General features: G+C 54.8%; 1 protein-coding gene across 3 annotated transcripts in view; it reads left to right on the top strand.

Moving 5' to 3' along the window:
* Positions 1-3303: 3303 nt before the first annotated feature.
* fuca2 (alpha-L-fucosidase 2) overlaps positions 3304-11994 on the top strand; it is a 69751-nt gene continuing 61060 nt past the window's right edge. For 2 of the 3 annotated variants that reach the window (XM_070889054.1, XM_070889056.1), the window contains exon 1: positions 3304-3574. In XM_070889054.1, the coding sequence (XP_070745155.1) occupies positions 3372-3574 (203 nt within the window). In that variant the 5' untranslated portion in view covers positions 3304-3371. Of the gene's footprint in view, positions 3607-11994 lie in introns of all 3 variants that reach the window. The other variant, XM_070889055.1, reaches the window with a different exon arrangement.

The following is an 11994-nucleotide window of genomic DNA, read 5'->3' as shown; positions in this document are numbered from 1 at the left end:
ACCCTCTCTGTTACCTCATCAAAAAACTCAATCAAGTTATTTAAACATAATTTGCCTTTAACAAATCTGTGCTGGCTTCCTTAATCAATCCACACTTGTCCAAGTGACTGTTAACCTTGTCCGATTGTCATTTCTAAAAGCTTCCCCATGACCAAGGTTAAACTGACTGACCTGTAGTTGCTGGGCTTATCCTTGCACCTTTTTTTGAACAAGGGAGTAACATTTGCAATTCTCCAGTCCTCTGGCACCACACCCATATCCAAGGAGGATTGGAAGATTATGGCCAGTATCTCTGCAATATGCACCTTTACTTTCCTTAGCATCATAGGACGCATCCCATCCCGTCCTGGTGACTTATCTACTTTAAGTACAGACAGCCTTTCTAGTGCCTCCTCTTCATCAATTCTTATCCCATCCAGTATCTCCACTACCTCCTCCCTTACTATGACTGCCTTGGTGAAGACAGAAGTAAAGTACACCTTTAGTACCTCAGCCATACTCTGTCTCCATGTGTCGGTCTCCTTTTTGGTCCCTAATCGGCCCCACCTCGCCTCTTACTGCCCGTTTACTATTTATATGCCCACAGAAGACTTTTGAATTGCCTTTTATGTTAGTTGAAAATCTATTCTCTTCGCCCCTCTTATTATCTTTTTCACTTCCCCTCTGAACTTTCTATATTCAGCATGGTTCTTCCTTGTAATCTCACTCTGACATCTGTTATATGCCCTCTTTCCCTGTTTCATCTCACTCTCTCTCCCTTTCATCATCCAGGGAGCTCTGGCCTTCCTTGCCCTATGTTTCCCCCACGTGGGAATGTACCTCGACTGTACCCCAACCATCTCCTCTTTAAAGGCAGCTCATTGTTCAATTACACTTTAGGCCGCCAACCTTTGATTCCAGTTTACCCGGGCCACATCCGTACTTAACCCACTGAAATTAGCCTTCCTCCAATTATATAGTTTTACTCTAGGTTGCTCCCTGTCCTTTTCCATAGCCAATCTAAACTTTATGATACTATGATCATTGTTTGTGAGAGCGAGGCGAAGACTGCCTGTGGACTTATACCTAGCTCCTGGATCCATTGCCCCTACCTAACCCACCCCCGCCATCAAAGAGCTCCTCATGAGGTTTCCGATTGCATTTCCAGGCCCCCCCATCCCCCTGCGCTCCCCTCCCCCGCACCGATGATGATGAGGCCGCCTCAAACCTACGCTTCCCTCCCATTATCCTCGGCCAATCCCACCCCCGCCGCCCCACTCCATGATCCACCTGCAATCCTCACTTGTCTGCCGATCCCCGAGATCCCCGATCCCTCCCCTCGATCCCTGATCCCGCCCCCCCCATGATCCCCGCTTGCCTGCCGATCCCCGACTTCCCCAATCCCCAATTTCCCCCACGATCCCCGCTTGCCTGCCGATCTCCAACCACCCCGCTCGCTTGCCAATCCTACAACCTCCCCCCTACCTCCCACCCCCACCCCAGACCGACCTCTTGTGACTGAGGCTTACCCACCCCCAGCCAGCCACCCTCTCAACCTCACCCCCTGCGGGCGGGAAACCAAGGCCTCACATTCAAATTAGGCCCTGCCGGGAAAGTGGGTGGGGCCTGTGGGAAACCCAGTCTCCTGGCTTTCCCATCCCCCTCGGATCCTTCCCACCTGGCCCGCCCTTGCCCCCAATCCACCTCCCTGAAAAGAATTCCAGCCAGTGTCTCCCTCTCTCTGCCTCACACACACCTGAGCCCAGGTGGTCCACTTGTTTGTCCTGGCAGGAGGATGAGCGCTCACTCGGGTAGCAGGCCCGAGTGGGGAAATGACTCCGAGTGACCCCGAGTGGGGAACTGACCGCGAGTGGGGAAATGACCCCGAGTGACCCCTAGTGGAGAAATGACCCCGAGTGGGGAAATGACCCCGAGTGACCCCGAGTGGGGCAGTGAGCCCGAGTGGGGAAATGACCCCAAGTGGGGAAATGACCCCGAGTGACCCCGAGTGGGGAAATTACCCCAAGTGACCCCTAGTGGGGAAATGGCCCCGAGTGGGGAAATGACCCCAAGTGACCCCGAGTGGGGAAATTACCCCGAGTGACCCCGAGTGGGGAAATGACTGCGAGTGGGGAAATGACCCCGTGACCCCGAGTGGGGAAATGACCCCAAGTGGGGAAATGACCCTGAGTGACCCCAAGTGACCCCGAATGGGGCAGTGACCCCGAGTGGACATGTGCAGACCCCTGAGAGGCGAGAGTCACCCTGGCCAACTTGCTCACTGCGTGCAGGAAATCCCTCACCAGAGCTACAGTCAGATCAGCCCCACTCCACACATCCTTCACTCACTGCAGAATACCCAGCCTCTGACCCGCTCTTGTAGCCACAGTATTTCTGTGAATGGTCCGGTTAAGTTTCTGGTTAATGGTGACCCCCAGGATGTTGATGGCGGGGGATTCGGTGAAGATAATGCCAAAAAGCTGTGGATGCTGGAGGTGAATTGAAAATGTCAGAAATGAGACTGATAGATTTTTGTTATGCAAGGGTATTAAGGGATATGGAGCAAAGGTGGATATAAATGGAGTTAAGGTACAGACCAGCCTTGTTCTAAATCAATGGAGGAGCTGAATGGCCTCCACCTGTTCTTATGCTGCTATAGTAATAATTGTTCAATTTCATCAAGATTGGTGTGACCTTGTGATTCTTGTATCCAAAACAACAACAACTTGTATTAATATAGCACCTTTAATGTAGTAAAACGTTGCAAGGCGCTTCACAGAATCATTATAAGACAAAAAATTTGATACCGAGCCACTTAATGAGAAATTAGGGCAGGTGACCAAAAGCTTGGTCAAAGAGGTAGGTTTTAAGGAACGTCTTAAAGGAAGAAAGAGAGGTAGAGAGACAGAGAGGTTTAGGGAGGGAGTTCCAGAGCTTGGGGCCTAGGCAGCTGAAGGCACGGCCACCAATGGTGGAGTGATTAAAATCGGGGATGCTCAAGAGGGCAGAATTGGAGAAGCACAGACATCTCGGAGGGGTTGTGGGGCTGGAGGAGATTACAGAGATAGGGAGGGGCGAGACCATGGAGGGATTTGTAAAGAAGGATGGGAATTTTGCAATTGAGACGTTGCTTAACCATCAGTGAATAGCTGCAACAGAAATGACAGACTGCTGTTGCTAAACTTCAGTATTGGTAAAAAAAAGTTCGGTGTACTGTTGTTTAAACTTTTTTTCTCCCATTCATACTCAGTGTTGAGAGTAACAAGGTGGACTATAGGACCCAGCGGCGACGTACTGGGAAGCACAGGCCTCCCCTTCCTCCTCCTTCCCTTTCCCTTCCAGTTCCTGGAGCGAATGTTTGCCGTTGCTGCAAGCCCTTTGTTATCTCTGCGATGCCGCCCGCCATGAGCTGCTCGTGCCTGGCCCTGATCTGGGCCCTGCTGTCAATCATCCCCGGCTGTCAATCAACGGCAGCTCCCAGCTGGGACTCCATCGACTCGCGACCCTTGCCCCCCTGGTACGACCGAGCCAAGTTTGGCATCTTCATTCACTGGGGCGTCTTCTCCGTGCCCAGCTTCGGCAGTGAGTGGTTCTGGTGAGTTACCGGCACCTCGAAAGGAAGAGCAGGCACGTATTCAAATTGATTCAGGGAACCCTCTCAAATACATTTGGTGGGTTTGCAGAGGCGGAACCAAACCTGCTCGGGTTTTATCCCTGCAAAGAGCACGATAAACTTGCTCCAACTTCCATGTATTTGTGTGTGATGGCCTGTAATTTGCAGTCGGGAGGAATGGCTAGCTGGCAGCCTCCGCTGTCATTTCGCCTTTGAAACTGACCTCGGTGTCATATTTGAGCTTTCGACCACATATCTGCAGCATAACTAAGACCGCCAATTTCCACCTCTGTAACATCGCCCGTCTCTGCCCCTGCCTCAGTTCATCCGCCACTGAAACCCTCATCCAGGCCTTTGCTACCCCTCGACTTGACTATTCAACACACTCCTGGCTGGCCTCCCACATTCCACCCTACGTAAACTAGAGGCGATCCAAAACTCAGCTGCTCCTGTCCTAACTCGCACCAAGTCCCGCTCACCCAGCACCCCTTGTGCTCGCTGACCTACATTGGCTGCCGGTTAAGCAACACCTCGTTTTCAAAATTCCCATCCTTGTTTTCAAATTCTTCCAGGGCCTCGCCCTCTCCCTATCTCTGTAATCTCCTCCAGCCCCACAATCCCCCCCCCCCCCCCCCGAGATATCTGTGCTCCTCTAATTCTGCCCTCTTGCCCATCCCTGATTATAATGGCCGTGCCTTCTGTTGCCTGGGCCCCAAGCTCTGGAACTCCCTGCCTAAACCTCTCCGCCTCTCTACCTCTCTTTCCTCCTTCAAGCCACTCCTTAAAACCTATCTCTTTGACCAAGCTTCTTGTCACCAGTGCTAATTTCTACTTAAGTGGCTCGGTGTCAAATTTTTTATCTTATAACACTCCTGTGAAGCACCTTTCACTACGTAAAAGGTGCTATATAAATTAAAGTTGTTGTTGTTGTTGTTGATTGCAACTTTCAGATTTGGCACAAGTGCAGTCTAACAAGGAATTCCCAAAGTTGCGGTCTGTCATTGACTGCTCTGAAACAGGCTGCGCTGTGCCCCCATCGCCCCCACCCCCCCTTTCTGCCCACCCACCGTCCCCCCGACCCCCCCATCCCCCCCCGTCCACCCCTCCCCTCCCAATTCACCACCCCACCCCTCCTCCCCCGCCCACCACTGCCCACCCCCACAGAGCCAGCAATCGGTGTAATCACTCAAATCAGGGAAACGGACGCAAACTGGCTACAACAGTAACGACACTCCAAAAGTACTTCATTGGCTGTAAAGCATTGTGAGATGTCCTGTGGTCGTGAAAGGCGCGATATAAATCCAAATCTTTCCGTGGTAATTACGCTGTCAAATTTCCCTACTAAAAGTTAGAGCAAAAGGGATTAGGTGTAACTGAGGTTTTGACAGCGTTATTAATGCTAAACAAATGCGAAGGGCCTGGAAAACTAGTTTTCATTTTGTGCAGTGTCAAATTGGTCCATTTCAATAAAAATTAAAAATTATTCAGAAACTTTTGAAAAAACGTGATTTATTTTTTTAAGTTTGTCCATCTCTATTTCAGATTTGACTTTTCTCCATGTGAGAGCCCCAATCTTTGTCTTGCTCTCTGACTATTTTGAAAAGCTTGAATTTTGAAGCCTTGCACAACCCACTTCCTGGTTCGCTGTCTGTGAGAATTCTGCCTTTTGATTGGCTGCTAAGACAGCTTGTTGATGTCACACACTTCAATTCTACTGCTAACCGCAAATTCCGGGCCAATGCATTTGCCTGCTGTTTCCCCATCCCTCCCTCCCCAAAATCTTCCTCCGTTACCGCAGTTATTTACATTATTATCAATAGGGCTGGATTTTTGGTTTTGCTGATTTCGGGCGGTAATGGCGGTGGGGCGGTTAAGTTTGCGCCCGGGGACAGTTTGCGCCTCAATTAGCAAAATTGGACAGCTGGACCCTGAGTGTGGGGAGGAGTGCTAAGAGAGGCGTTGCACCTCCCCCGTCCTGGGGCATTAGGCCAGCTGAGCATGCAAAAATCCCGAGCTAAAATGCTGGACTGAGAGAAGCCTGAACCAGAAACATTCCCACACCACTACAACATAAATCACAAACACATTTAAAGACAAAGCAACCACACTTCCCTGAGATGAATATTACTTACCTCACTGCGGCCAGTATAGGTCGGGGCCGCCCGATTTCCCAGGCGGTCCCAGCAGGGGGCGCTACACGACGCCACGGGTTGGGCGGGACTCAAAAATCGAGTCGGTGTTACAACCAGGGGCGTGGCAAACCGTCTTGCCTCTTCCGGGTGGTACTGCTCCATGTCCCGCCGAAAGCGGCCCCGGAAACCCCGCGGGGAGCTGCAAGCTGACCGCCCGCCCAGTAGAGCTCACCGCCGCCATTGCCGCCCCTCTGGCTGAAAACAAAAGCACACGTTACCAGAAAACCCCCTACCCGTTTGTTATTATTCACGGGTAGATTTATATTTCATGTTGCTGCTTTCCCAGGGCTTTGCTACTGTCAAGTCTCCAATAACCAACACCCTCGACCAACGGATCATTTTACTGTGGTTCTGGCCTGACTACAGCTGGGTGGTGCTCGTTGCCCATTGTCCAGTCTTGGCTGGTGGTCACTTGCTGTGGTCTGGGTCTGGCTGGTGGTCATTCGCTGTGGTCTGGGTCTGGCTGATGGTCATTCGGTGTGGTCTGGGACTGGCTGATGGTCATTCGGTGTGGTCTGTGACTGGCTGATGGTCATTCGGTGTGGTCTAGGACTGGCTGATGGTCATTCGGTGTGGTCTGGGACTGGCTGGTGGTCATTCGGTGTGGTCTGTGACTCGCTGGTGATCACTTGCTGTGGTCTGGGACTGGCTGGTGGTCACTTGCTGTAGTCTAGGACTGGTTGGTGATCACTTGCTGTGGTCTGGGACTGGCTGATGATCACTTGCTGTGGTCTGGGACTGGCTGGTGATCACTTGCTGTGGTCCGGGACTGGCTGATGGTCATTCGGTGTGGTCTGGGACTGGCTGGTGGTCACTTGCTGTGGTCTGGGACTGGCTGGTGGTCACTTGCTGTGGTCTGGGACTGGTTGGTGGTCACTTGCTGTAGTCTTGGACTGGCTGGTGGTCACTTGCTGTGGTCTGGGACTGGCTGGTGATCACTTGCTGTGGTCTGGGACTGGCTGGTGGTCACTTGCTGTGGTCTGGGACTGGTTGGTGGTCACTTGCTGTGGTCTAGGACTGGTTGGTGGTCACTTGCTGTGGTCTGGGACTGGCTGGTGGTCACTTGCTGTGGTCTAGGACTGGTTGGTGGTCACTTGCTGTGGTCTGGGACTGGTTGGTGGTCACTTGCTGTGGTCTGGGTCTGGCTGGTGGTCACTTGCTGTGGTCTGGGACTGGCTGGTGATCACTTGCTGTGGTCTGGGACTGGCTGATGGTCATTCGGTGGGGTCTGGGACTGGTTGGTGGTCACTTGCTGTGGTCTGGGACTGGCTGGTGGTCACTTGCTGTGGTCTGGGACTGGCTGCTGGTCACTTGCTGTAGTCTTGGACTGGCTGGTGGTCACTTGCTGTGGTCTGGGACTGGCTGGTGATCACTTGCTGTGGTCTGGGACTGGCTGGTGGTTACTTGCTGTGGTCTGGGACTGGTTGGTGGTCACTTGCTGTGGTCTAGGACTGGTTGGTGGTCACTTGCTGTGGTCTGGGACTGGCTGGTGGTCACTTGCTGTGGTCTAGGACTGGTTGGTGGTCACTTGCTGTGGTCTGGGACTGGTTGGTGGTCACTTGCTGTGGTCTGGGTCTGGCTGGTGGTCACTTGCTGTGGTCTGGGACTGGCTGGTGATCACTTGCTGTGGTCTGGGACTGGCTGGTGATCACTTGCTGTGGTCTGGGACTGGCTGATGGTCATTCGGTGTGGTCTGGGACTGGTTGGTGGTCACTTGCTGTAGTCTGGGACTGGCTGGTGGTCACTTGCTGTGGTCTGGGACTGTCTGGTGATCACTTGCTGTGGTCTGGGACTGGCTGGTGATCACTTGCTGTGGTCTGGGACTGGCTGATGGTCACTTGCTGTGGTCTGGGACTGGCTGGTGGTCACTTGCTGTGGTCTGGGACTGGCTGGTGGTCACTTGCTGTTGTCTGGGACTGGTTGGTGGTCACTTGCTGTGGTCTGCGACTGGCTGGTGGTCACTTGCTGTGGTCTGGGACTGGCTGATGGTCATTCGGTGTGGTCTGGGTCTGGATGGTGGTCACTTGCTGTGGTCTGGGACTGGCTGGTGGTCACTTGCTGTGGTCTGGGACTGGCTGGTGGTCACTTGCTGTGGTCTGGGACTGGCTGGTGATCACTTGCTGTGGTCTGGGACTGGTTGGTGGTCACTTGCTGTGGTCTGGGACTGGCTGGTGATCACTTGCTGTGGTCTGGGACTGGCTGGTGGTCACTTGCTGTGGTCTGGGACTGGTTGGTGGTCACTTGCTGTGGTCTGGGACTGGTTGGTGGTCACTTGCTGTGGTCTGGGACTGGCTGGTGGTCACTTGCTGTGGTCTGGGACTGGCTGGTGGTCACTTGCTGTAGTCTGGGACTGGTTGGTGGTCACTTGCTGTGGTCCGGGACTGGTTGGTGGTCACTTGCTGTGGTCTGGGACTGGTTGGTGGTCACTTGCTGTGGTCTGGGACTGGCTGGTGGTCACTTGCTGTGGTCTGGGATTGGCTGGTGGTTACTTGCTGTGGTCTGGGACTGGCTGGTGGTCACTTGCTGTGGTCTGGGACTGGCTGGTGGTCACTTGCTGTGGTCTGGGATTGGCTGGTGGTTACTTGCTGTGGTCTGGCACTGGCTGGTGGTCACTTGCTGTGGTCTGGGACTGGCTGGTGGTCACTTGCTGTGTTTGGGACTGGCTGGTGATCACTTGCTGTGGTCTGGGACTGGTTGGTGGTCACTTGCTGTGGTCTGGGACTGGCTGGTGATCACTTGCTGTGGTCTGGGACTGGCTGGTGGTTACTTGCTGTGGTCTGGGACTGGCTGGTGGTCACTTGCTGTGTTTGGGACTGGCTGGTGATCACTTGCTGTGGTCTGGAACTGGTTGGTGGTCACTTGCTGTGGTCTGGGACTGGCTGGTGATCACTTGCTGTGGTCTGGGACTGGCTGGTGGTCACTTGCTGTGGTCTGGGACTGGTTGGTGGTCACTTGCTGTGGTCCTGGACTGGTTGGTGGTCACTTGCTGTGGTCTGGGACTGGCTGGTGGTCACTTGCTGTGGTCTGGGACTGGCTGGTGGTCACTTGCTGTAGTCTGGGACTGGTTGGTGGTCACTTGTTATGGTCCGGGACTGGTTGGTGGTCACTTGCTGTGGTCTGGGACTGGTTAGTGGTCACTTGCTGTGGTCTGGGACTGGTTGGTGGTCACTTGCTGTGGTCTGTGACTGGCTGGTGGTCACTTGCTGTGGTCTGGGACTGGCTGGTGGTTACTTGCTGTGGTCTGGGACTGGCGGGTGGTCACTTGCTATGGTCTGGGACTGGCTGGTGGTCACTTGCTGTGGTCTGGGACTGGCTGGTGGTCACTTACTGTGGTCTGGGACTGGCTGCTGGTCACTTGCTGTGGTCTGGGACTGGCTGCTGGTCATTCGGTGTGGTCTGAGTCTGGCTGGTGGTCACTTGCTGTGGTCTGGGACTGGTTGGTGTTCATTCGGTGTGGTCTGGGACTGGTTGGTGGTCACTTGCTGTGGTCCGGGACTGGTTGGTGGTCACTTGCTGTGGTCTGGGATGGTTGGTGGTCACTTGCTGTGGTCTGGGACTGGTTGGTGGTCACTTGCTGTGGTCTGGGACTGGCTGGTGGTCACTTGCTGTGGTCTGGGACTGGCTGGTGGTTACTTGCTGTGGTCTGGGACTGGCTGGTGGTCACTTGCTGTGGTCTGGGTCTGGCTGGTGGTCACTTGCTGTGGTCTGGGACTGGCTGGTGGTCACTTGCTGTGGTCTGGGACTGGCTGCTGGTCACTTGCTGTGGTCTGGGACTGGCTGCTGGTCATTCGGTGTGGTCTGGGTCTGGCTGGTGGTCACTTGCTGTGGTCTGGGACTGGTTGGTGTTCATTCGGTGTGGTCTGGGTCTGGCTGGTGGTCACTTGCTGTGGTCTGGGACTGGCTGGTGATCACTTGCTGTGGTCTGGGACTGGCTGGTGGTCACTTGCTGTGGTCTGGGACTGGTTGGTGGTCACTTGCTGTGGTCTGGGACTGGTTGGTGGTCACTTGCTGTGGTCTGGGACTGGTTGGTGGTCACTTGCTGTGGTCTGGGACTGGCTGGTGGTCACTTGCTGTGGTCTGGGTCTGGTTGGTGGTCACTTGTTGTGGTCTGGGACTGGCTGATGGTCATTCGGTGTGGTCTGGGACGGGTTGGTGGTCATTCGGTGTGGTCTGGGTCTGGTTGGTGGTCACTTGCTGTGGTCTGGGACTGGCTGATGGTCATTCGGTGTGGTCTGGGACTGGTTGGTGGTCACTTGCTGTGGTCTGGGACTGGCTGATGGTCACTTGCTGTGGATGGGACTGGCTGGTGGTCACTTGCTGTGGTCTGGGACTGGCTGGTGGTCACTTGCTATTGTCTGGGACTGGTTGGTGGTCACTTGCTGTGGTCGGCGACTGGCTGGTGGTCACTTGCTGTGGTCTGGGACTGGCTGGTGGTTACTTGCTGTGGTCTGGGACTGGCTGGTGGTCACTTGCTGTGGTCTGGGACTGGCTGGTAGTCACTTGCTGTGGTCTGGGACTGGCTGGTGGTCACTTGCTGTGGTCTGGGACTGGCTGCTGGTCACTTGTTGTGGTCTGGGACTGGCTGCTGGTCATTCGGTGTGGTCTGGGTCTGGCTGGTTGTCACTTGCTGTGGTCTGGGACTGGTTGGTGTTCATTCGGTGTGGTCTGGGACTGGTTGGTGGTCACTTGCTGTGCTCCGGGACTGGTTTGTGGTCACTTGCTGTGGTCTGGGACTGGTTGGTGGTCACTTGCTGTGGTCTGGGACTGGTTGGTGGTCACTTGCTGTGGTCTGGGACTGGCTGGTGGTCACTTGCTGTGGTCTGGGACTGGCTGGTGGTTACTTGCTGTGGTCTGGGACTGGCTGGTGGTCACTTGCTGTGGTCTGGGACTGGCTGGTGGTCACTTGCTGTGGTCTGGGACTGGCTGGTGGTCACTTGCTGTGGTCTGGGACTGGCTGGTGGTCACTTGCTGTGGTCTGGGACTGGCTGCTGGTCATTCGGTGTGGTCTGGGTCTGGCTGGTGGTCACTTGCTGTGGTCTGGGACTGGTTGGTGTTCATTCGGTGTGGTCTGGGTCTGGCTGGTGGTCACTTGCTGTGGTCTGGGACTGGCTGGTGATCACTTGCAGTGGTCTGGGACTGGCTGGTGGTCACTTGCTGTGGTCTGGGACTGGTTGGTGGTCACTTGCTGTGGTCTGGGACTGGTTGGTGGTCACTTGCTGTGGTCTGGGACTGGTTGGTGGTCACTTGCTGTGGTCTGGGACTGGCTGGTGGTCACTTGCTGTGGTCTGGGTCTGGTTGGTGGTCACTTGTTGTGGTCTGGGACTGGCTGATGGTCATTCGGTGTGGTCTGGGACGGGTTGGTGGTCATTCGGTGTGGTCTGGGTCTGGTTGGTGGTCACTTGCTGTGGTCTGGGACTGGCTGATGGTCATTCGGTGTGGTCTGGGACTGGTTGGTGGTCAATTGCTGTGGTCTGGGACTGGCTGATGGTCACTTGCTGTGGTCTGGGACTGGCTGGTGGTCACTTGCTGTGGTCTGGGACTGGCTGGTGGTCACTTGCTATTGTCTGGGACTGGTTGGTGGTCACTTGCTGTGGTCGGCGACTGGCTGGTGGTCACTTGCTGTGGTCTGGGACTGGCTGGTGGTTACTTGCTGTGGTCTGGGACTGGCTGGTGGTCACTTGCTGTGGTCTGGGACTGGCTGGTGGTCACTTGCTGTGGTCTGGGACTGGCTGGTGGTCACTTGCTGTGGTCTGGGACTGGCTGCTGGTCACTTGTTGTGGTCTGGGACTGGCTGCTGGTCATTCGGTGTGGTCTGGGTCTGGCTGGTGGTCACTTGCTTTGGTCTGGGACTGGTTGGTGTTCATTCGGTGTGGTCTGGGACTGGTTGGTGGTCACTTGCTGTGCTCCGGGACTGGTTTGTGGTCACTTGCTGTGGTCTGGGACTGGTTGGTGGTCACTTGCTGTGGTCTGGGACTGGTTGGTGGTCACTTGCTGTGGTCTGGGACTGGCTGGTGGTCACTTGCTGTGGTCTGGGACTGGCTGGTGGTTACTTGCTGTGGTCTGGGACTGGCTGGTGGTCACTTGCTGTGGTCTGGGACTGGCTGGTGGTCACTTGCTGTGGTCTGGGACTGGCTGGTGGTCACTTGCTGTGGTCTGGGACTGGCTGCTGGTCACTTGCTGTGGTCTGGGACTGGCTGCTGGTCATTCGGT

This window comes from Pristiophorus japonicus, chromosome 9 (assembly GCF_044704955.1).
Source record: "Pristiophorus japonicus isolate sPriJap1 chromosome 9, sPriJap1.hap1, whole genome shotgun sequence".
In the NCBI taxonomy this organism is placed as follows: Eukaryota; Metazoa; Chordata; class Chondrichthyes; family Pristiophoridae; genus Pristiophorus; species Pristiophorus japonicus.
Note: the sequence above shows the minus strand (reverse complement) of the source record. Positions and strands in the feature narration are given on the sequence as shown.